This window comes from Pleurodeles waltl, chromosome 6 (genome assembly GCF_031143425.1).
Source record: "Pleurodeles waltl isolate 20211129_DDA chromosome 6, aPleWal1.hap1.20221129, whole genome shotgun sequence".
Lineage (NCBI taxonomy): Eukaryota > Metazoa > Chordata > Amphibia > Caudata > Salamandridae > Pleurodeles > Pleurodeles waltl.
In genome coordinates, this window is record NC_090445.1 from 1,019,050,758 (window position 1) to 1,019,076,991 (window position 26,234).

A 26,234-nucleotide genomic window follows, 5' to 3' on the forward strand; every position below is an offset into this window, starting at 1 on the left:
TACCCAGAGCCAATAAATGAGCTGCACCCTGCAGTGGGTTTTCATTCTATACCGGGTATACAGCAATTCATATGCTGAAATATAAAGAGTGAAAAAATAGCTATCAAGAAAACCGTTGTGTTTCCAAAATGGGCACAAGATAAGGTGTTGAGGAGCAGTGTTTATTTGCACATCTCTGAATTCCGGGGTGCCCATACTAGCATGTGAATTACAGGGCATTTCTCAAATAGACGTCTTTTTTACACACTCTATTATATTTGGAAGGTAAAAATGTAGAGAAAGACAAGGGGCAATAACACTTGTTTTGCTATTCTATGTTCCCCCAAGTCTCCCGATAAAAATTATACCTCACTTGTGTGGGTAGGCCTAGCGCCCACAACAGGAAATGCCCCAAAACACAACTTGGACACATCTCATTTTTTGACAGAAAAAAGAGGTGTTTTTTGCAAAGTGCCTACCTCTAGATTTTGGCCTCTAGCTCAGCCGGCACCTAGGGAAACCTACCAAACCTGTGCATTTTTGAAAACTAGAGACCTAGGGGAATCCAAGATGGGGTGACTTGTGGGGCTCTGACCAGGTTCTGTTACCCAGAATCCTTTGCAAACCTCAAATATTGGCTAAAAAAACACGTTTTCCTCATATTTCGGTGACAGAAAGTTCTGGAATCTGAGAGGAGCCACAAATTTCCTTCCACCCAGCGTTCCCCCAAGTCTCACGATAAAAATGATACCTCACTTGTGTGGGTGGGCCAGGTGCCTGCAACAGAAAAAGGCCACAAGCTTGTAGAGATTATGGGGATAGCACAGCGAGTTGATAAGCACATATTCTTCTTTTATACATCTTTAGGCTGACTCTGCTTTGGGGACCCACACAAGTGAGGTGTCATTTTACTTGGGAGACTGAGGGGAACGCTGGGGAGTAGGAAAACACAAGTAGTTTTGTAATATATCATTTTGATGTGTCCACATACGTCTGTGATGTGCCAAATACTAAAATTGTGAAAAGAAACGCACTTAGGTTATGTGAAAAAGACCCCTCACCCACCATCCAAGTTGGTGGCATGCTTCATCATCGGGGTCCCACCTGAGACACCTAGCATGTCACAAGTGTGCTGCGACGCCTGATTACAGCGGAGCAGGTTTTGTCAATTGTACCACACATACTGGTTGGATTTGGCACGAGGGTGAGTGATGGATCAGTACATCAAATTTTATTAACAAGAGATTTCACAAAAGTGAAATGCACTGGTAATAACTGAAAGGCCCAAAAAGTGAACCAATGACTCACAGCTCGTGAGCTGTAAAGCCACGGCAAGACACTATCCGCTTTACAGTCCATTCACACACCTTTCATACATGACATGCACAAGACCATTCACGCCGCCAGCCACGGGCCCAGCACATTACAACATTCGCATCGACAGACAGCGCCAGTCAAGGGCCCATCACTTTCATACACCCACATGCCTGATAGAGCAATCACACCAGCTGATGAGTGTGTGGACTGGCGTTTGGCTGGCACCGCTAGCCAAGCACCACCCTACCCATACCGCCAGCCAAGTGCCACTCCAAGCACACCGCCAGCCAAGCGCCACCCCACCCATACCGCCAGCCAAGCGCCACCCCAAGCACACAGCCAGCCAAGCTCCACCCCACCCATACCGCCAGCCAAGCACCACCCCAAGCACACCGCCAGCCAAGCGCCACCCCACCCATACCGCCAGCCAAGCGCCACCCCACGCACACCGCCAGCCAAGCGCCACCCTACGCACACCGCCATCACTTTTTTTTTGTTTATAAACAACAAAGAAACCAGTAACTAATTATAAAAAACGTACAAAACTACAAACACTAAAGCTCTAACTAAATACATGACTAATGCCAACCGTGAAACTGAACATATGAAAATATAAAACAGGCAGTTTACACTCACGGTATTTCCCAAAAATGTTTCCTTGTGTGGTAACTTCTAAAACAGCTGGGCACACACAGCCCAGGCTTTGAAGGGCATTCGGGGCAGTACATCCGGCTCTCCTGCCAGATTGATCTCCGGGCACAAACTCTACATTTCTTTGTGGGCAAGTCTTTTTGGGAATGGGAGGAATGTGATCTGGAAAGTGGTGATCTTTCAATCTAGCCACTTCCTCCACCACTTCTACTCTAGGAACTGTTGCCCGTTCCACCACAATAAGGCTCTCTATCACTGACTGCTGAAATTTAACAAATGTCATCCTTGACTCAGGTGAACAATCCTTTAACACAATAAAAGCATTAAAAGTTGCCAAATGAAATAAATGTAGGGCCAACTTTTTATAGCACACGTAAGACTAATGAAGAGCAGTGTAAGGTTCCAACCTCTGATCTACTCTATCAACACCACCCATGTGCCTATTGTAGTCCAAAATGCACGCAGGTTTGCGCACTTTCGCAACCTGACCCCAAACAGTCACAGGGGAAGTACTCTCATCATGGATGGTAGATAGCATGTACACATCCCTCCTGTCTGAAAATTTCAGAGCTAGCAGCTCATTATTCCGCAAGGCACTGCACTGTCCCCTCTCAAGTGTTTTACAGACAAGCTCCCTTGGATAGCCTTTCCGGTTAGAACGGATTGTGCCACAAGCAACAGTTTCCACTCTAAACAATTCCTTGAACAACTGCACTCCAGTGTAGAAATTATCTACGTACAAATGGTGACCTTTGTTAAACAGTCGTCTACCAAGTTCCTACACAATTTTTTCGCTAACTCCAAAAGTGGTCGGACAACCAGGAGGGTCAATACTGGAATCCCTACCAGTGTAGACCCGGAAATTATACACATATCCTGTACTGCTTTCTGACAGCATATACAATTTAATCCCATGCCGTGCCCTCTTACTAGGAATATACTGCTTAAAAACTAAACGCCCCTTGAAAAGGACCAAAGACTTGTCCACACTTATCTCTTTGTCTGGAACAGAGACCTCTGAAAACCGATCTACAAAATGATCAAGGACAGGCCTAATCTTAAAAAGACGGTCACAATCAGGGTGATCTCGTGGCAAGGCTAAAGCATTGTCTATAAAATACAGCATACGAAGAAGCAAATAGCGATTACATGTCATAGTTGCAGGAAATATAGCCGTTGCCATCAAGGGACTAGTAGACCAATAAGAAGCCAGTGACGGCTTCCTGATCAACCCCATCAAATAAGTCAAACCTAAAAACTCTTTCATCTATTCCAGATATGTGGGAACCCACTGAGTAGCTCTAGACTGAGGCCTAAGTCTGTCAACGTTGTCCCTCAAATATTGCTCTGCATACAAATTAGTCTGCTCCACAATCTCTTCCAAAAATACATCGTCCATAAACAAGTGAAAGAAATGGACGGGCAAAAAGTTTTCCGTATTGACTCTACACCCTGGGAGACCAGTAAATGCAGGTAACTGTGGCTGCTCCATGTTTGGGGCAATCCAGGTGTCAGGTTTTCTAATGGGAAACCCTTCAGTCCCAGGCTGCTGCACTCTTGGCACATCAATGTCCTCCTCTACAACAGGCCCTTCATTTGCACTGAGAGTAGCTTCCTCATCAGAAGAATACTCTCAGACAGAAAACTCACTATCAGAATCTCTCACTTCCTCCTCAGATGCAGAGTCAGTCTCGTAATCATGGTCTGAAGACGACTCAAAGAGCATGCCAACAACCTGCTGAGCAGTCACTCTGCGGCTAGCCATGATCCTCACTAACAACAAATGGATTGCCAACAACAACTAGCACTAAAATAAGTAATAAACAAAGTGTAGCTTTATCACAAAGAGTTATGTACTAAAAAACGATACCACTCACTTGCCTGAAAAAGCTACTCACCAGCAACTACTCTGCACAGACACAGCAATCACCAATGATATCCCACTAAAAAGAAAAAAGAAAAAAGCAAATTAGACATATGACAACACAAATATCATTGTGCTAAAATCTAAGGACAATTTCACACATAATATTGCATGTATTACACCACCTACAAACATGTCATTCATGCATCTCAACAATACTCCTTTGGAGTAAATTGCTTTCACTTACCTAAAACATGCAACTATACAAACCGCAGGACAACTACTGGCAAAACCGCAAGGATCCACAGCAAAGGAAGTAAAAGCTTTGAACTAGAACAAAACGAAGAAATAAACTGTTATAATCACAAATACAAATACTTCGCCAGTTGACAAACACCCCACCACCAAGAACTTAGAAATTGTCCCTGGTGCCTGAGTGGCTTCTGCCCCACTAGGAGGCAGATGGGCCTAAAAAAAATAGGCTGATCTGCCTCCAAGGTGGGCAGAAATGGCCATCAATAACGTGCCCCCTTTGGGGGGCGATCCTTGCCAAAGGTGCCGCCGCCCCCCCCCCCCCCCAACACAAAACACACACACAGGATCCCTGGTGCCTAAGTGGATTCTGCCCCCCTTGGGGGCAGGTGGGCATAAAAAAATTGGCCTATCTGCTTCCAAGGAGGACATAAATGGCCAACAGCTCTGTGCCCACTTTAGGGGGCAAATGGGGGCACCCCAGCACTAAACAAAAAAAGGGAAACCAAAAAATAAAATCCCTGCCATATTGGTGGTTTCTGCCCTCCTTGCGGGCAGATGTGCCTACAAAAATAGGCCCATCTGCCCCCAAGGGGGGTCCGAGATGGCCAATATGAAATTTCCCCCCTTTGGGGGGTGACCCTTGCCCAAGGGGTGCCCCCGAACACACAAAACACACACACACCTCACAATCCCTGGTGCCTAGTGGGTTTCGACACCCCCCCCCCCCGGGGGCCAGATCGGCCAAAAACATGGCCAGTCTAGCCCCAGGGGGGGCGAAACATATAAAAAAAATTACTGCCCCCTGGGCAGTGACCCTTGCCTAAGGGGTCGCTGCCCTAAAACAAAGAAAGTAATTTCCCTTGTGTCTAGTGGTTTTCGCCCCCCCCACCTCCAGGGGGCAGATCGGCCAAAAAATCGGCTGATCTGCCCCCAGGGGAGGCCGAAATAAGAAAAAAATTAGCCCCCAATGGGAGCGACCCTTGCCCAAGGGGTCGCTCCCCAAAATGCATGCCCAACATAATTTCCCTGGTGTCTAGTGGATTTCGGCCCGCCCTGGGGGCAGATCGGCAGAAAAATTGGCCGATCTGCCCCCAGGGGGGCCAAAATACTGAAAAAATTAGCCCCCAATGGGAGCGACCCTTGCCCAAGGGGTCGCTCCCTAAAATACATGCCAAAAACAAATTCCCTGGTGTCTAGTGGATTTCGGCCTCCCCTGGGGGCCGAAATATGGAATAAATTAGCCCCCAATGGGAGCGACCCTTGCCCAAGGGGTCGCTCCCTAAAATTTATGCCAAAAATGAATTCCCTGGTGTCTAATGGATTTCGGCCTCCCTTGGGGGCAGATCGGCTGATCTGCCCCCGGGGGGGGGACCAAAATTCGGAAAAAAATTAGCCCCCCTTGGGAGCGACTCTTGCCCAAGGGGTCGCTGCCTGAAAAAACATTCCAAACTTTCACAAACATAATGTCCCTGGTGTCTAGTGGATTACAAAATTCAGAAAAAAATTAGCCCCCCATGGGAGCGACCCTTGCCCAAGGGGTCGCTCCCAAATCTAAACACCTAAACTCCTTTCCCCGTGTCTGTTTCCCCCCCCCAACCCCCAAAGAAGAAAGGACTTACCTTGTATCTCCTTTCTTTTCGACGCACTGGAAGCAAATGGCTTCCAGCGTGTCCCTCAGCAATATTTGATGACGTCGGCACGCTGTAAGTCCACTGACGTCATCGGATTGCCGAGGGGGGGGTCTGGGGTGGAAGGGGAAGGGCTTCCCTTTCCATCCACGACCGGGGGGGTGGGTGGTGGGCCCATGGGGGGAGCGCTATCGCTTCCCCAGTTCCCGGGTGCAGGACGAGGTGATCTCGTCCAAGGCACAGAAGCAGTTATCTCCCCAGATATGTTTTCTCATCTTAGTCTTAACCGCCCCATTCATGTATGCTGTTCAGTACTAATATGCCCAACTAATTCTGAACTGCTGATCTGTCCTATGTGCTTCCCATGTTCTGCACTGTCCTGATGCCGCTGTCAATTGATGCCAGGAGAAAGTGGCTGTCCTGCCTGATGAAGCATTACTTTCTGCTGTCCCATGAGGAGAGATGTAACTAAATGTGGTTTCTTGTTTCCTTTTCAGTTTAGATAATTACACCAGCATATTTTTTCTAGTGAGTTGCCCTAGCTGGATGATTGTTTTCCAAATTATTTTTTGTCTTTCTTTTATTTTTTCATTGACCGCATGCGTTAGCCCATTCCTTCACATGCAAATCTAAATTTGTGTTAGTGATAGGAATGTCCCAGCCCTGAAACCTGAAATTGATTGTGGAAACTGTATTTTGATTATTTACTTGTGTAACCATCTCCTGCTTTGAAATCTAACAGTAATGTGCATATTGTGTTGTTGCAAATCTATATTATTCTTTTGGAATGTTTAACAGTATTGATGTTTAGTAGGTTAAATCTTTTCAGACGTTTTGGTCAGACTATGGTTTTCATGTATGTTTATAGTTTAGTTTTGCGTACTGTATACGTTTCATTTTGGCATTGTAATAAAGCTTTGAAACTTTATACAGTTTGGAGTTTGATCTAGTGTGGAATTGTTCATAGTGTTTAGAATTGTTTATGGCGTAATGTTATTGATTTGTCATTTAATGATTTTGACTACCACACTCTTCGCCAAGTCCAAAGATCTAGTTGACCTCAAATGGTGAGAATAGTGATGGTGTCTTACCAGGGTGTTTGTGGTTTCTGAACCCGAAGCGGGGAGAAAATCTTCCCAGCACAACGCACCAACAGCAGCAAGCCAGAAGTAGCAGGCACTATTGATGTCTGTTCATTGTTGAATGTTTTTTTTTCTTTTTAAATGCTGCACTGGGTATTTGTCAGACCACAATTTACCTCTTTTTCAACCTTCCACCAACCATCATATTTAATGCGTTTTGCACTCTATTTTAGGATGTTGAAACATTATCCCACAGAGGTGCTTTCCATAGTAGCAGATAGGAAGGAAGCATTATGGAATCTATAACTCTCTTCTAGGGGATCCTCATCAATAGTCTTAAACATTTCATAGTCTGTGCTGCATGCAGGTTCTTGGATCATTTTATAAAATATAAATACACCTTCGCACATATACAACTGTGCAAAGGAAAGGAGTGGCACTGTAGTAAAACGTGGCTTGTTTGCAGCCTGTAAAAGGCAAACTTTAATTAGTTTCATTAAAATAAATATCCAATTCGATCAAATAGTCATCAGTTACATAAGTGACCTTAGAAAATCCTGTCAAAGTGACAAAACTCTGAATTTCATGCACAGTGTTCTGTATTGTTAGCTATAGTTGTCTGCTTTTCTTTTTTGTCTCCTTTCATTTCCTTGACCCTGATTTTTGCTGACTCCTCTCTGTCCCCTATTGACCATCTCCTTGCAACTCCCATTCTTTTATCTCTACAATACAACACCACTTTTGCCTGCTTCTGCACCTATGGCAAAATCTGGCCTCCCCTAAATGTCTTCCCTTCATAGTGCACATATGTTTGTGCCACCGGTTAGGCCTACTCTTCTCAGGCTTTTAAGTCCTCTGCTGACTTCTGGTACTTTGTGTGCTGCTGCCACTTCTCTTAGTCCCCTGAGTTGCCTGCTTTCGACTTTGTTCCTTCTCCTAGTCTCAATCCACACCATCACAAAAGTCCACATTACTTGGTTGTAAGCTTTTTTTGTGTACATGGCCGGATTGCACAGACTTTTGTTATTTTTTCCCTTGCCAGATTGTGGCTGCTTCTTGCAGGTTTCCTTTCCTACCCAGCTCACTTTGCCTTCCTTTGCATGCTTCCGTTTCCTAGTGGTCCCTTCTTTTTGTGGCCCTGAACCACTAGCTCCATTAGCCTGCCACTTGCAGGCTAACTAGCTGAATACTTTGTGCACTCCATCCATTTCGGACTTTTTTTCTTGCACTCCCTGGTCCTGGTCCATTTAGGCCTTTCTACAGGCTTCCCGTCTTCCCTGGTTGCTTTGAATTCCATTTCATTTTAGTTTCCTTCATGCATGGCCCCCTTGCACTTGCCACCTGCAGTCTTATTTTCTCCTCTACCCTACCTCATCCTCCACTCTGTTGTCACATATGCTACTTCACCTTCCTTTTTTGTGATCTCAAACTGTTGCGCCCATGAAGAGATGCCCGTTGCAGGCTCTTCCTCTCCACTCCTGGTCTCTCTTTTTGCCTTTTTTTGCCTCTGGCCCAGCCTGGCTTGTCCCCACAGGATTACATCCTCCCCTTTACTCTTTGGCATTTCTTTCTGCTGCTTCCTATCCGTGAATCCATCGGGCCTGCTTCCTGCAGGCTCCTCTCCCACTTCATTCTTGTCTGATCCTGCTATCTACAGTTTCCAATTCCATAGCCCTTCTGACTGCCTCACAGGCTTTTTCCCTGATCTTCGTGACTCTCCCTTTTACAATCCCCCATCCCCTGCCCACTTCTGGATGCTGTTTCCTCCCTTCCTCCTTAGTCCCCTGCTAAGCGCATGCCTCTATACATTAACAGGTCTGTTGTTGCAGCATCAGCTGTAACCATGCACCCCTTAATGCTTGTTTTTGTAGTCTTCCATCCCAGGCCAATGGGTTTGCCCTCTGTTGGCTTTTTTTCCTCCCCTTTGCTATTCCTTTTGTGGTCCCTTACCTTTTCCTTCTTTAATGCTGGGAACACTGCTAGCTTTACTCACTGACTTTTGCTAGCCTCGCTTTTCTCCAATAGCCTCTTATTAATCAGATGTCCTTGTTTCATATAAAATGTGTTATCTTCACCAAACAAACAAATGATTCATTGTAAAGATTGAAGGAATTTGTATTTGATAACAGGTATTGACCCTCGATTTAAGAACAAATCAGCCTACATGAAGTACAACTGTGAAAGCAGGATCCGTGGTTACATGAGAGAGGTAAACCTAATAAAGCAGTATAAGAGAACTTTCTGCGTATTTGGATACAATAAGGTTTCTGTGAGATTTGCCACGTGTTTGATGGCTCACAAGAATGCTGAATGCCTATTTTAAATTGTCCAGAGTTATCTTTGGATAGCTTCCAATATCGTTTTGAAATTTTAAACAGATGCCCTAATCTTAAGTAGGACACTGGTCCAGCCACAGAGCCAATATTTTACTTTTATTTTTATTTTCCCAATCATTATTTGTCCTGGAACATCAGAAGGTGGAGGGATTTGTTTGTGTTTGTTCAATGGAGGGCAGAATTGCTATTTGTCTTTGTTCAGTGCATCTCTTTCATTTTTGTTTTGTGACACGCCTTTTATATTATTAGTTATCATGTTGTTGTTTTTTTCACTGCTATCTCCTTTGATCACACTTTTATTCACTTTGACCTTTATTCACCTAAATAGATTTAAACTTTGTCCCTCTACTAAAAGCCAGTGTCTATTATAGTTCTTACCTTTTTGTTTACACAGATAATAAAAAGCCCATAATTAAATTTCTAATGGATACCCTTGCAAACAGATTAATCGTCATGAATCAGTGCCAGGCTTTGTCTGGATCCACATTTGAGCAATTCTGGTTTGCAGGTGCTTGGTCGTCCAGTTGGCAATGTGCATCTGCATAACAACATTGCATAACATATGAAGAGTATAAGATGGCAAATAGTGCTGAAGATGTAGTAGTCTTTTTTGTGGTTATCTGATGGCGACATGAGGCTGGTGATTTTTTTTCTCAGCCGTTTTCCATTTTTTGAACATTGGGTTTGCAGATTTCTTTTTTCTAGCGCTAGCCTTGCCCCATCTTACCTCAATAGGATCCAAACGCTTCTGGTAATGTTGAAGACAAATGTGTGGCAGCCCTACATGCATGCTGGTTGTGGTGCTTGGGTGCCAAGCAAGAGGCAGGCACATACAGGGCAGGCAACACCATCCACCCAATACCAGATGGAGGTATGCAACCATTTTCCTAGTAACAAACCAGCTAGTTTTATGTAGTACCCTCTTGATGGACGGCAATTTTTTCGTGAGGAAGTCTATAACTTACTGAGAATGTTTAGGCAAAGGAACGCTGAGGCCTTCCCTTTCGTTTTGGTCTGTCCAGCAAGCCTAATCAATAATACTTACTACTGGAAATTTGAGGCTACAGCCAGTAGTTAGACTGGTTACACCAGCAGTCACAGACAAACCTGAAACTATTTTTATACCTCTTAATAGGACCGTGGAATCCTGTATTGCCACCAAATGCCATATCAAGATGTGTTCTTCCGTATATACAGAATTCTGTGCCATATAGAGAATGGACTGGGATACTGACACATTGTCAGCCAACGCTTCTTTTTTCACTCAGTTTGGCCTGAGCATAGCTCTTCGATTTGCTTGCCCCTCATGAGCAGATTTCTTGAAGTCTTCAAAACTAACTATTAGCCACCTTAATGTGGTCTCCATTTGAGTATATTCATTCATTCCCACCAACACACCAGACAAACAATTTTCCAAGGTCCATACCAGATTTTCAGGTAATTTTCATAAGCTAAATAGATCTACAAAAATTGAACCATGTTATTTATTTACTGACCTTCCTGAAAATCTGAAGTGATCCAGTCTTCATGGTCCTTCAACACTGAAAGCTACTGGGAACTGAATGGTATAAAATGAGATGTTGCATGGGACTTAAAGTTTGCTGATAATGATGACTTACCTATCTTTTCTTCTTCTGTTGTTTCTACAGGTTGAAAGATATGCTTTAACTATGAGTCCAAAAGAGCAGATTGAATATAAGCACATAGCAGAGATAATGTGGAATCACCTGAAGTCTGTGAAATTCAATGGGTGCTACTTTGACCGCAGAGAAGAGGAGACACGTAGGATATGTACATCAGACGGCTGGTTCTCATGTCAAGTAAGTTGATGTGTCTTTTTCTCTGCCTGATGAAAACCAAAAGAAATATGATTATCCCTTCCTGCTCAACCCATTCAAATGCCTGCTCATCATACAAAGCTATTATTCACACCTACTCAACCCAAAACCAGATCACTCAGTGAAAACATTCATTACTTCTTCATACACAGATATATTACTGCAGCCTCCTCACCAAAGGAGGACTTCATGTATGTCTCCTTTTTTCTGCAGCAGGCACTGGAATAGATCCAGTGTGTGTTTTGAAGCTCAAGGCTGAGTCAGTCTTTCGCTTTTATCCTTCTTCTTTTCTCAGCATTTATGTTTTAATTCAACAAACGCTACACAGACATCTAAATGCATTGCCTTCCTCAAAATCCAGGGATCAGAGAGAGTTCCGTATTTCCTCCCTAAATATTGGAATGTGTGTTTGAATGGTGGAGTGGGTCAGACTGTCATGGATGTCATTTAGGGGTGGTCAGGGGTCGCAGCTGCAACTCGTTGCCTTGCCCTTTGTGACCCCCGTCATTGGTGTAGTCACCCTGGCCTCAGAGGTGTTAATCTGTGCCTTGGACATAGGGGCTGCTCGCCCTTATGCCCATTTTTCATTACACTAAGGTAGTGAACAATATTGCAGGATTCCCATCATCCATCTGCACAGGAAGTGTCACTGCTGGATTTCCCATCATCTTTTCGCAAAAGAAGTGAAATTACTGCATTACCCGTCATCTATCTGCACAGGAAGTGACATTATTGGGCCCCCACCCACAATGGCTCCTGCGCCCCTCTTCACTCCCAGGACATATTTAATGGCAGCTGTAGAGAGGATGTGCAGAATGCTGGAGGAAACCCCGTCTGTCTGTCTATGCTTGGAATGCGCCCATCTCCAGAAACCCTGGGTCTCCTCCTGCCCACCAATACCCTACTTTGCTTTTCCATGCTCTCAACCCCAGCTGCTACTAACATCCCTGCTACCACACCACACAACTCAGAAGGAGCATTTACATGTGCCTCATGCAAGATTTCAGGTGCTCTCTCTCACCCTACATCCATCACTCGTGCACCAAGAGCACACAGCACCCCACTTTTTCACCCATATCAGCCACCTGCTCACAGGTCACACTTCACACCCACATCCCACATGAATGCTCCTGAACATATGCTCGCTCACCAGACATGGCATGGAAATATGGGACCTACTGGCTCTTCTCACTAAAACATGGCTAAACACAAGATCTGCAACAGATAAAGCTACAACCATCCCCACTGGCTATAGGATCACCAGGCTAGAGCGTCAGCCCAAGCCCGGAGGTTGAGTTGGTATTATATTCACTTTTTGCCATGCACTGCTAATTATCCCACATATTACTTCATTGGTAATATCACTGCAACATTTGCTGGGTTGGAGAGAGCCTAGTGCGCAGATGTGTTTGACTGTCCTGAGATACATGTGTACCAAACATACATGTGCACTGAGGGGGAGTGCTGTGTTCATGGCCCACCCCCTTTTATAGTAAAACAATAATAAACGTAGTTTATTATCATTTTATTATGTGGCGTTTGCAACTCCACTCTCCCCAAGTTGGGAGAAAGAAAAGCAAATATAACTAAATAGCTAGTTGATTTTTACTGGTTCAAATTTCCTTCCATACCTGTGTGTGTCCCAATATGATGAGAGTGGAGTAGTAAACATATATATATCACAAACGTACACTGCACTCCTGGAACTTGAGTACTGATTGACCAGAGCAATAAAAACTTTCAAATACTGAAGTTCCTGGAGTGCAGCGTACCTTTGTATTATATTAAAACTATATAGAGAGAAAGAGAGATAAATTGTGTGTGTATGTAGATATATATATATATATATATATATATATATATATATATATCTCTACATACATATATATATCTAGATTGATCGACTGATTTTGCCTCCTTCCGATCGCGGCCCCCAGAAGAACCACATACCTCCCAAATAAAAAATTGGAGTCCACAGGCAGTCGGCCCACGTGTAAGAGGGCTGACCTCCTGACCATTTTATTTTTTTTATTTTTTTCAATAATTTATTTTAATAGGCCTTGAGGGTCGCGATTGTGCCCCCAAAGGAAAAAACAACTTAAACACAAAAAACAAACCTGTCCCCCGGTTGGTTATGGTCTTGAAAAGATAGAGGTATCTTTAAATATGCATGTGCTCTGTATTATGCAGGTATATTAGCAGGTGTATAATGATGAAATGTATTAGTGTTCCCATCGACTGCTGGAAAGTTGACCCAAGAATAAAATGTTTCTGTTCTATAGGCTGGATGAGCTTCAACTACAAAAGTAACAGGACTCCCTGGGCCGTAAGGACATTGGCTAGCAAATGAGCAGTAAGGTGGTGTCGCATGTTTACTGCAATTACCACTCTTTGTGGGTTTACCGTCGTAGATATGCCTGTTCAGAGATAAGGACACCAAATGGGGATTGATCCTTTTAAGTTTCAAGTGTTACAAACCTACAGCATCAATTAGGTACTACCTATCTAGTGGAGGAGGAAATCCTTATTACCTCGACGCCTCCATTTATAGTATTGAGGTGCCTTTAGCACGTAGTGAGACTGAGCTAATCGGGAGGATCCGAAAATCTATGCCTGACTAAACATTGGCGGCGCCATGTCGTGTTGGCCCTCATTGTACCAATGAGGCTGCTGGATTTGGGCAGCAGCATCCCCTGTATTGTGGGGAACTGAGTCCAATCCCACACCATGTGAAAACTGTCGGCCAAATCCGTTTCTGGCCTGCCAGCAGCGCCTCATCTCTGCTCCAGAGCAGGGATGATTTGTTGTAACTGGACGCATGACATTCTGACTTCTCTGGGAAATCGTGGTGGATCAGATCTCATCCTTTTCCCTCCGTTACATTCGCCTCACACATGCAAAGACAAACAGAAGCAGGAAATGGTTCAATAAAATTTATTGAATCGTCTGCGTCTCAGATAAAATAGCATGAAATATAATAATGAGGGTGATGAAACATACTAGAAACAAAATGGTGACAAGAAAAGTAAAGCACAAGAAAAGTCCCAACATACTGTCATTATACACAATATATGTGATTCCTACCCACGCTACTAATGTTCTTTGTTGGAACACAGGAGGATAAGCCATAATCCGCCCTTCAGGATCCCCCCAGGAAGACATTCCCCATACCTGAATATGACAGTAGAGGAGAAGCCTGTTGTCTATAGAGACACCATCCCCAAGTAGCAAAGTCAAACAGCATGCAGTCGTGGTCATCTGGCTGGAACCTCCCTCTAGCGTGTATGGGACAGAGGTGTTTTTATAATAAAACAACTAATGTTCTGAGAAAGTGGCCCCACGTAAAAATACGTATGTTTCTGGGAAATGTTAGAGACTCAGTGTACCACTTGTGCCGACAAGCCTATCTCATTGCAGCCTTGGAAAAAGCACAGAGTGAAAAGAATGTCCTACTAACAAATGTAAATGCTTTCCTAAGCGAAAGGACAGCAAGATAAAGGAAAATAAAACGTCACCACAAATGTGGCTGACTCTAAAAGAATACAATAAAATGAAATGTTACTAGGCTAAAGGGCACAGGCAGCAGACCTAGTTGCTAAAATAACGTGCCCACAGACATAACTAAAATGGCTCCACAACAACGCCATCCTTTCAAAGCAGCGAGTCTTCCATGGGATCCCCTAGCTCAGACACAAAGCTCACCAGTACCAGTTAACCGCAGTTGTTGGCAAGAACTAGGAGCCAGTGAGGGATCCCAGAAACGTTAATGACTTCCACAGTCGCTATATGGCTTAACTGTTTCTCACTCTCTTTAGTGGCATTTCTCTCTCCTTTTGTGTCTCCAGTTACCTGTATAGCAACATTATCCAAATCTTCTGAACTACTTTTCACTCCCTCAAATATCTGACATCTACCAGGGACTAGAGGGCCTTACACTCCCTATATTGATTCATTTCCATACTGAAGTTACATCCTTATGGATTCTTCGAACTGCAGATTCCTCACCTTATGAATACACCTAGGTGCCAGAATGGAGCCAGAGAATTCTGTCCCAGAAATTCTTTTGTTCGCTGGTAGGTGGAATCATGCACCAGAAGTGACTAAGGAACAACATATAACCTCCACCCTGCACACTGATGTCACTTCCTTTTCTTTACATGCCTTCGAATACAGAGCCGGAGCTCACTTCCTCAAGTTTTCTGTCATTTAAGAGGGATTTTTTTGTTGAAGTTTTTTCAAACAGTAGTAACAAATGGGGTGGCATTGGTCGCATCTCAGTTTTGGAGGTTGGGAATACTAGTCTTTTCATACCTCGATAATTGACTGCTGAAGGCAGAATCACCACAGTAAGTCACAGACCACCTCCAGACAGCAGCAGATCTCCTCACATCTTTTATGTTCTTGATCAAATTACCAAAGTCACATCTGACTCCTTCCCAGAAGCTCCCATTCATCAGTGCTGCTCTGGCTTCAGTGCTGTTTCAAACATTTTCAGTGGGTCAGTGAGTCCAGGACATGCCGGCTATGATCCCAATGTATCAGCCTATATCCTGTGTCTCGGTGACAGCAGCTCTGGGACTTCATAGCCTTCTCACCTCCTGAATCCTGCTTGTGGAACACACCAGATGGCATATGCTGGCACTGGGATTTGAAGTCTCAGTGCATTCAACACCAAGGAAACCTTTCAGGTTCCATCCAGGCTTTGAAGGTGACTGCAAAAGACTTGCATTGGTGGTTGCTCATCCAATGGCATACCCCTTTTTCTATACAACCCAGTGTTGATGTTTGTGATGGATACACATTTGCTGGGTTGGAGAGGCCATTTGGGAGAGGTAGAGATCACAAGACTTTGATCTTCGGCAGAGACCCACTTCCACATTGATATGTTGGAGTTGTGGGTAATTTGTTTGGTGCTATAGGCCTTCCTCACATCCATTAACGGGAGGCTGTTTTAGTTTCTCATGCACAACACCACCGCCATGTGGTATTGCAAGAAACAGGGCAGAATGGAATCTTCGGTCGTGTGCCAGTAGGCTATGCACATATGGAACTGATTGAACTGTCGGGGAATCTCCCTAATAACCAACTACCTGGCAGAATCTTTGAATGCTAGAGCGGAAGAACTCAGCTGGTGTGGCTCAGGGCATCTTCTGGCACTGGGGAGAACTGTGGTTTGATTTTTTTTCCACCACCTAGAATATGCAGTGTTCCAAGGTGAGTCTACCTTGAAGACACTTTCCGCATAGACTGCATTCCTTAATCCCTCTGCTTCTCCTGCCCAACGTTCTGAAGAAGATCAAGAAGGGCCAGGTTCAAGTAATTTTAGAGACTCCAGATTGCGCCAGGAGAGTGTGCTTACCCAGAATGTCTCGCCATGTGCATCTGTCCTCTAATCAGGCTTTCACTTTTGGAGGATTTTTTGTCATACCAGCATGGTAGAGTTCTACACCCAGTCCTGCACCACCTACACGCATAGAAATTGAGCAGCGAACAGCTGACTCCTTTCGGCCTCCTTTCCAAGATGATATCTTAAAAGCCACAAAGAAGATTAATGCTAGCCATTGGGGGAGGTTTGGGCTTGGTGTCCCTCTCAGCAGATAGAACTTCTGCAAGCCAAAATGTCAGATGTGTTACTGTTTGTGCTATTGTCTTGTGCACCTTTTTATGTCTACCCTGTCAACCTTTGTTGTTTAAATCACTGTCGTGATGCGTTTTCTGAAAGGGTTACCATGTTTTCACCGAACCTGTTTCTGTTGCCACAGTGCTGATGCTTTATGGGGTTTGCTGAAGCAATGACCTGTAAGACACTGCCAAATGAAACATTTTAAGATGAATACTACTCCGTATCAAAATCTGCTACACATTGGCCGAGCAGCTAGCCCTCTGAGGGCTTGACTGCTAAATCCACCAGGCCCAAAGCTGCTACCACTGCGCTGGTCTGTCCTGTATATCTGTCTGGGTGCATATGGGTGTCATTTCACATGTTCACTAACAACTACTGTCATGATAAGCCAGGTCTGTCAGGAGGGATGTTTTACCCATTCAGTACAGCAGAACCCTTTGATCTACACAATTATTATTATTTTTTATTAGAAGATCCGAGTGGTAACATACATAGAAGAAAGTACAGTACTTTTCACTAATATAGTACATAAAGATAGACTGGTTTGATTATGTTGATGATTTTTAAAGTTATAAATCATAACTCACCTTGTGACGAAGATATATATATAAAACAACGGTGACCAGATCTCATACAATCTCTTGCCCACATTGTCCCCCCTTATTTGTTAGTGTCACAGATTTCATTTAAAATATTCAGAGTACAATGACCACCATTCATTAATCGCCGGTGGTATTTGGAGATCCATTGTTATGCTATGCATAATCGGGCTGCAACGATAGAAATAGTGATAATTGGGGGAAATGTGCCTAAAAATGTTAAAGTGAATCGTAAGCACAATATTGTAAGTAGATAATTCTATTACAATGTTGAGATGTTCCATCAGATATCTGATAACATACATCCAAAATAGAGCAAATCGTGGGTAGCTTACAAACATACAGTATATATGCATGACATCTGCAGCTACTAATCTGCATCCAGGGCACTTTGTTTTACCATAATTATGTGGGTTCTCAATTTCGGTACTCTTTTAGGAGAACAATGTAGCATACATATCGTTTTTAATTGGTGAAGTTTCAGATTAATAGATTTGGCTAAAACATTGATTCCAGTAAAGGCCCCTTTCTATGTCCAGTAGTAGTATTAGGGTTCCTAGTTTATTGGTACATTTAGTGGCTACAACCGGAAGATCGGCTTTCTTGTAGCCACTCATAGCGTGATATAATTTTCTAATTTATATAGATTGCCTATCACTATATGAGAATGATGATATACCAGAATTCTCGGCATTGATGTTGTAATTTATATATTGATTTGTGAAATTCCATATTTGTAAATATTTTTAAAATACTTTATTGCTATAAAGTAAATTCAAACTGTACAGCTGAATAAAAAGTCTGTCAAATAATTTTCCAAAGCACTTAACCCCGAAGATGCAAAAGATTTGTTTTAGCATCCTGGAAAATAGTAGGTAAAGAGAGGTTCTTCCTAAGGGGTATATGATTGTATAAAAGGAATCTGAAATGTCTTGCTCCTCTCAAAATCACCATAAAGCATACTCTCTTATATTAGTTAGGATCTGTGTGATCATGATTAACGTCACTATCAATAGCAATCCGATATATAAGTTGTTTTTTCAGATCATTGCTGTCAGTTAAAAGGCAAGAAATGTCCAAATGCTGCCCAGTAATATATTTTAATGTCCAACCACACTTTTGGATGGGGATCTTGATATCATGGAGAGGTTGATGTGCCCATTGATATCCCCATGTCAAGCTACTAATGGCAGAATCAAGCAATTTCAAAAAACATATTTAGATCTATCAGAGCCATTTCCATAAAAAAGTATAGACTTTTAAATAGGATATTCATTTTCACCGTATTACATCGTATAATACTAATAGGGAGTCAACCATTGTTGTTTAACTCAGACAAGCATTTTGAGATATGCATTTTCTCAGTAGTTCTTCATATTTAAGCTGTATAATAGTATTATCCTGGCTTCTGATCTTGATACCAAGGTATATTCCATATTTAGAGACATTCCCATTTCTGGCCATTAATGCATAATTAAGAATAATTTGAGTTGCATGCACATGGAGTGTCTGTCCTGGTCATCTGTGGCTGCAAAGTGGGTGTCAGTTCACACTTCGACAAAACACTACTGCCTTGATAGCTAGTGCTGCTTGAAGGGGCATTTTGCACATTCAGTCCTCCAAGACGTTTTGGCCTGAGCCATTCCACAGACCCACCACCTTGGGAGGTACTGCTCTGGTGTCTATTCACAAGGTGAGGGTATCTGAGATTAGAGGTATCTGTTACGAGAACAAGTTACCCACCTTTGTTATTCTTGGTTGAAAATCCATCTAACAACAGAATTCTCACAGACCCTCCCTGTTCTGTGGAATGAATTCATTTCCCCGTCCTAAAAATGTAGAGATTGTGCACTGAAAACCGGATCAACGAATGGCTATGACTATGTGTCTGATGGCATGGACAGAATCCTGAAAGAAAATTGTTAATACTCAAGGGTGACAGTTATATGTGGCTCATTTGTCACTTCTGGGGCGTGATTGAGTTGATGCAAACCTGCACTACACCACCGACCAGCATGCAAGTGAATTGCTGGGAAAACTTCTCTGGATCCAGTCTGGCCTGTGAGGGTATTCACAAGATGAGGAGTTTGTGATTAGATAGAGTATCCAGCAGACGTGGCGTTACCAAAGGTAAGTATCTTCTTTTTGTATATCTCTGAAAATGTGTTTGTTCCCCTTCATACCCTTTTGCACTTCATTGTTTTTCTACACCAGCTCACATTCCCCCACCAACAAGAAAACCTCTCCTTAGTACTGATGTTGATTCATAGACTATCCCTAACTTGCTTGTCTAGCAGGCAGGTTTCTGTTATTTACCGTCACAACCTCTGTGCAGTGTTAGCACTCTCCTCCTCAGCGTTCTTAAACTCTCTATAAATGATCTTGCTACTACTTCTTTCACGTTTTGGCGCTGCCATCAGATTTACTCTAAGACTCACTACTGCCTGCCTTCAGGTTTGCTGAAATCTCACCACCTGCCATAACATGCTCTTGGCATTTGTTTTGCCTCTCACTCCCCTTCTCGGGCACAGGATATTCTCCCTTTTCTCCTGAACACACAATCATGTCCCTGAAATCCGGTTTTACTCATGAATAATGTTTAAAATATGCATTGTATCAATGTATATGTTTTGTTCATCTTACTCGACTCCCTCTTTGTTTTAACTTTTACTAAACACAAATCTCATGTTGTATAACATTGGTCGGCTAGATAACAGCAGTTGTTTTGGAAATGCCATTGCTTTTAAATAAATAAATAGGAGTTTAAATAAAATACGAAGAAAGATTATTCTTCATAATAGAAGTACTTCACCTGCTTAACAACTTGCAGCTCCTGACAAGGGTAACTGCATAATTGACATGTGCTGTTCTGGAAACATGCATACAACACAGGTGCACACTAATATCCAAATATCTGCTTCATGCTAGCAGCTATCGTAAGGTTACTAGGTGACTCAAGGTCATCTGCGACACCAGGTTCCCAGTTTGGCTTTCCTTTTGCGAATCATTGTTTTCTTTTAACATTCCAATTGCTTCATTTGAATTTAATCAGGATTATAGACTTATTTATCAATCACAGTTCTACCTGAACAAACGCAATGCTACCTGATATGTTTCTTAGAGCTAAAGAGCAAAGGTGGCAAAAAAGAAGAAAATTACAATACTAAAACAGGAGTTGGCACAGAGGCCTTTAAGCCTGGCGTTGGCAAATTCGCGATTTTTGTATTTATTTTTAAGGTAGTTATGCAAACATATATGCTATGGAAAAAAGAAGTAGCAATATATACATAGAGCAGTAGCCAAACAACCCAGGCAAATTAGCTATTACGCTGGAGGGCATTCTTCTTAATATGGCTGTGCACATGCGATTAGGCGAAGTGCTATAGCTCACTGTGCAAGACAGCCAGTGGATGAATTGGATTTACTCATAAAGCATGCTTTAGTGACTGGAAGCAAAATATGAACGACACAGGACTGAGCAAAAGCTCCTTCAAATATGTATGGTCAGTACTGTCGGCATTGCTATTATGATTTTTAGAAAAAAACAAACCTGACAAGACAGTGCATCTATGCAAGGAAGACTAGCAAAATAAAAAAGTTTTTTACAACATGCTTAAGATGAATGGTTTTTAGTAGTTTGGAAATTGTAGAGCAAGTTGTTTCATAGCCTAGGCATAGAATACCAAAAAGAGGGCTCCCTCCTTTCTTTTTAGGTTTCATCGGCACAGCAGTTGTGCTGTGCCTGTGAAATATCCTGTAAATCAAAAATGAAAATTCCTAAATAGGGCTTAGAGCCCGCCCATTACTTACCTTTTCTTATCACTGGTTGGCTTCAAACGTCACTTATTTCCTACTGGTAGGCCCCTCCTCCTCACCTCCGGCATCCTCTTGGGCTTGGAGTTTTTTGTCATGCTTTGTAGCGTGGGCCAAGTACTTCTTCCTGCAGGCAGTGACTTTCCAATAGCCAAAGGCTCCTGCAGGTACTCTTTTGCATTATTTGTGCTAACCCACCACCAGCCACCCGCTTCCTGTTGTTTTTATCAAAGCCTCCACATCCGCTACTTTTTTCACCACCTCCTCCTCCTTCTGTCTGTTGTTTTACCCACCTTCCTATTTCAGCCAACTTCTACAACCTCCCTCAAGTCCCCCACCCTCCTCCCTCTCTCATATCTTTCACCCTCCACCAGTTCAGAGGGTGCAGTGGAGTTAGGCATGTCTGAATATAAACAGTTCTGAGTTGAAGAGCCAACTGTACGAAAAGCTTAAAATTCTGTTTCTTCCACGATTGCGGATCATCCATGCTCATACTTGGTCATTGCCCAGAAAGTACTTTTCGGTTCGGCTGGTGACAGCCGAGCTTCTGTAATTTGCCCACATCCGTTTACTTTAACCAAATTCAGCACTTGACCCTGACTGACTACAAGACATTTGCGAGAGGCCACTCCCAAGCCTCTGATCAGTTTAGTGAGGTATATTGTAGGAGTCTCGAAGGAAGCTCTACTTTAGGCCTTCGGCTTAATTTCCCTAATGAGTCAAACCGCAAGCCACAATCTAATTATGCATTTATCCTTTACTTTCCACCAGCATCCTCCCTCGCGTCCCCTAACCTCCCCCTTGTGTCTTCTTTATCTCCATTCAGGTCCTTTTGTTTTTATTATTATTATTTTATTTTATTTTTTTGCAATTTTATATTGCGCAAACTCAACCCAGAGGTGTTGGAGTGCTTTATGAGTACCAGTTATATTACACATAGACACTTTCATTTTTTTTTCTTTTTTTTCTATTACACACGGGGGAATAACGTTTGCCCAGAATCACAGGCTGTTGAGCGGATGCCGAGGTTTGAACCCAGTTTCCCGTTCCAAGGTCGGCAGCTTTGACCTGGATATGCAGTTGTGCTTAGCTTTCTGATCACCTTAAACCTTTATTCTGCAAATGTTCTCCTAGTTGGCCTACAATTGAACCAAATCATGTCTGTTAAATAAGACTAGAAAACTCATTGATGCAATAAGTTAATTGATCATTTGTCCAACCTGCTTTTTATAAATGTTCTGCATCTAAAGAACCATACACAAAAAGATTTAAGCTTGGGTTATAAACAGAGACAAAGGAGAGAACTCACCTGTTGTAAAAGAATGAAGTCATTAAAATACATGATAAAACATTACTGAATATTTCATATACAGGGTCCGTTTGATACTGATGACTGCGTATCCAGGCACTCCATCAATCCCTACAGCAACCAAGAGAGCAGGATCCTGTTCAGCACATGGAACCTTGACCACAAGTAAGATGCAAAAATGTGATATTGGGAAACACGCTGGGCATCCTTCCAGTTGTGCGAAACCAGTTATGACTCTAGTGACTCAGCCTTCATTGCTATAAACAACAGGTTTAGTTCACCTTAAAAAAATGGTTAGCTTCTGTCATTTGTTCTTGGCATAAATTGGTTTTCAATATAGCATTATGACCAAACCAAGAAGCCCCTTATTAGATACGGCCTTATTTACATTTCACTTCATAATCCGGTGCATAAACCGCTTGCGTCCAATTTTGCACTTTGCTCCTGTTGCAACTTGAATGCAGAGTGCTTGTTTAGATGGATTTTGCCCTGCCATTTATCAGTAGTTAAAAGCTGGTGGTTATTAATTGCACATAACTGATGCAACACAGGCACAATTATCTGTGTGCCTTTAATTCTCAATTTTTAGCACAAAAATTTAAACTGGCAGGAAAAAAACAATATAATCTGATATGAATTCCATTATTTTATGTCTCAATTGACTGTAGAATGCTGCTTTATAAGCAGTTTATTTTTTACTTAGACAATGCCATCTACCATTTACAACAGGCAAGTCCTGGCCCTTCGTGTTACAGAAAAAACTTTGAAAAGCCTATGATCTGTCCTAAGCTTTTCTCAAGCAATCTATAAAAGGTGTGTTTTTTAAGTGTGTGTTTAACAGTTTTAATGTGCTTGAGATATTTTCTATATTAATGCAATTGTTTAGTTGTTTTAACAAACATGATTTTGTAAAACATCTAGTGACTTTGGTGGTTGCTGTCCCCTGGAGCGACTGCACTCTAGATGAGCTTGGCAATGCCCAGTCCCATGGGGATTCAGATGACGTGCACTGGTGTAGTTTTTGTCGCATGAGGAGTTGAGTCATGTGGTGCAACTGGTTTCCAGGGTGCCTCATTGGCAGCTTCCAGCCTATGGAAACCACTACAAAGATGGAGGAGGCACGCACCTCCACTGTTGTTTATGCATTGAAGATAGCCCATCCGTTTGGGACCTATATAATAAGAGTATCAATTCTACAAGGACTTCAGTGACTAAGGTTCAGCCTAGACTCTTTCTACTGTGAGAGGGACTACATGGTTTGTGGTATCCAGCTATCAAGAGCTATCTATCACCCTGCTGAACTGTGTAGGAAATGGTGTTAATGATTGAGGAGGGTCAGAAGGCTTCTCAAACCACAACCATAATCCTTGTCAGGATGAACCACAAAAGTCAATAAATAACAAGTCAATAAATTAACCAGTGCGGGCCAGATGCAGGGACCAGGTCAGCCCCACTGAAAAAACTTACCTTTTCAAAATTTGGCTCTGAGCCCAGCTGTCTGTGATGCAGGCCACAAAGAGGAGGGAGAGTATCACAGATGGTTGTCACTGGAGCTCGAAGATCCGGTCTGGCATCGCAGACTGTCATTGTAGCACCAAGATCTGGTTGGGCGGACTGTCGTTGCTGGAACTTCACATTGTTGGTCACCACAGGCTATTGACCCTGGAGTGTGAAGTGCAGGTCTTGTGTTACTGGTCATTTGCGGCAGTGGGAGGTCATTGCGGGTGTGAACTGGCCCATTTGTGGTCGCTAAGAGGCCAAAACTTTGGGATTTCTCCCTTGCTTGGTAGAGACGTGCACTCTGATGCCAGCCAAGGGTTCATAACCTAGGGAAGCAATTCTTGGGGACCAGGAACTCAATCTAGCCGAAGCCAGAAGAGCCAGGCAGGTCCAGTTGCAGCAGATCAGATGGGCAGTCGTAGGGAGGCCTCAGGAGCTTGTTGTGTATCCTGGAGTCTGGATGATAGTTTTGAACCTGCAGGATTCTTACTTCCAGCTACCTCTTCTACCAGCCCACTGGTGTTATTGCAGTTTATGATGGGACAGGAGAAATTTTTGTTTGCTGTGCTCCCTTTTGGTCTGACAAGTGCCTCTCGGTGTTCATGAAACAGAAGGCTGTGGTGGCAGCACATCTTCGGAGGTGTGGGTGGCAGTCTTCTCCTAACTCGATAACTGACTGAAGGTGAGGTCGCCCAAAATAGTCATCAACCACTAACAGACAACTGTGACCTCCTGCCATCTTTATGGTTCAATACCATCGTGCCAAAGCCACACCTCACTCCTTCTTAGACACTTCCCTTTATAGGAGCCATTCCGAACATGGCTCGGTTTTGAGCCTTGCCCCAGGAAAGAGAGTCCAGGACAGTCAGCCTACGGTCCGATCTTTCAGCCTTGGTCCTGGATTTCATTGAGGTCAACTCTGATTTTGCTGGTACTGATGGCCTCCTTCATCCTGCTGATCAAGCATACAAGGTGACATATGGGGGCTCTACAGTCGAATCTGAATTCTAAGTGGGCCCATCTTCAAGTGGACCTTTCAGACCAAGTTCAGATTTCAGAGGAGACTGCAAAAGATCTGCAGTGGTGGTTACTGGACTGTGATAGGGTCAGAGGCAGACCCCTCTCCCTTCCCCACCCAGAGCTGACAGTGGTGGCCAATATATTGCTTCTGGCTTGGAGTGGCCATCTGGGACAGGTGGAGATTGGAGACCTCTGGTCTCCTGCACACTTCAGGCTCCACATCCAACTTCTGGTGCTATAGGCTATCCACTTGGCATTGAAATCCTTCCATCCATCAAGGGGAGGCTAGTACAGGTACGGCAGATACTCGCTTACAAAACGCCCCCATGTGGCCCTGCAAACGACTGGGCAGGGTGCCATCAGAGACTGTGTGCCAGGAGGTTCTGCACCTCTGAAACTAGTTGGACCACCAAGATATTTTCCTGGTGGTAAACCACCTGGCAGGATCATTGAATGCCAGGGTGGATAACCTCAGCTGTCAGTGCGTGCCTAGTCGATCATGAGTGGTAATTACACCCATTGGTGGTGCAATGTCTGTTCTGCAAATGTGGACAACCTTGGCTTGATCTGTGTTTGTTCTGTCACTGTTTGGCAACATATGATATTGATGCTTAGTTGCGAAAAAGGTGTTAGTAGTCAGTTGCCTGGATTAAGGCAATTCCTTCCTGATAGCAGCAAATCGAACACTTTTATACAACCTTCAGGGGGTGCAGAACATTCAGCCCGCTAAGTCTGCAACCTTCCTCCTCAAACTCTTTCTGAACCCACCTTGAGATCTCTCCACTGGTTCCCCATTAGGAAACAGGTCATTTTTAAACTCATATGCCTAGCATATGCAAGTTTTTTCAGGCATGCGCCCTGCATATTTTCAACATAAGCTTGCCCACTATTGCCCATCTAGAAATCCGAGCTCTAAACATCAGCTTTTGTTCTGCCTCCTGGAGGTACCAGAGCCTTCTCCTGTCTTGGCCTGCACTATTGGAACAAATTCCCCCTGCATATTCAAGCCTGTCCTGATCTACGGTGTTGTGAAAAACTCTTAAAAATTGTCTCTTTTAGTTCTGTTTCCCTTTGTTTTCTTCCCCTGGTCCAGCGCTCCAGTGCCGAGATAACCCTTTGGGGTGAGTCGTGCGCTGTATCTAATGGTTAAAAAATACTTTTGTTTGCTGCACTTTTGTGCTAAGAATCATTTGCATGCAAAAAGAAAAGATGAGGGACGGAATGCTGTACAATGTCAAACATTCACCCTCACGCACAGATCTGGCCCTAAATCCATCATTGATTCCAGTGCAGGAAGGACCTGGCCTGTTCCCATGGGGAGCAGGGTCAAGACTGATTTGCATATGGCTTGGTCCAAACCTGGGTGGCATGCTGGGCAAAAAAACGATGGATTGGGATGCAGCCCGAGCAATTGTCAGGG

General features: G+C 43.4%; 1 protein-coding gene across 1 annotated transcript in view; it reads left to right on the forward strand.

Annotated features, from left to right (window-relative positions):
* DFFB (DNA fragmentation factor subunit beta) overlaps nt 1-26,234 on the forward strand; it is a 115,776-nt gene that overhangs the window by 76,582 nt on the left and 12,960 nt on the right. Inside the window, exons 4-6 of the mRNA XM_069239965.1 lie at nt 8,906-8,985; nt 10,762-10,932; nt 22,359-22,459. Of these exons, the coding sequence (XP_069096066.1) occupies nt 8,906-8,985; nt 10,762-10,932; nt 22,359-22,459 (352 nt within the window). The remainder of the gene's footprint in view (nt 1-8,905; nt 8,986-10,761; nt 10,933-22,358; nt 22,460-26,234) is intronic.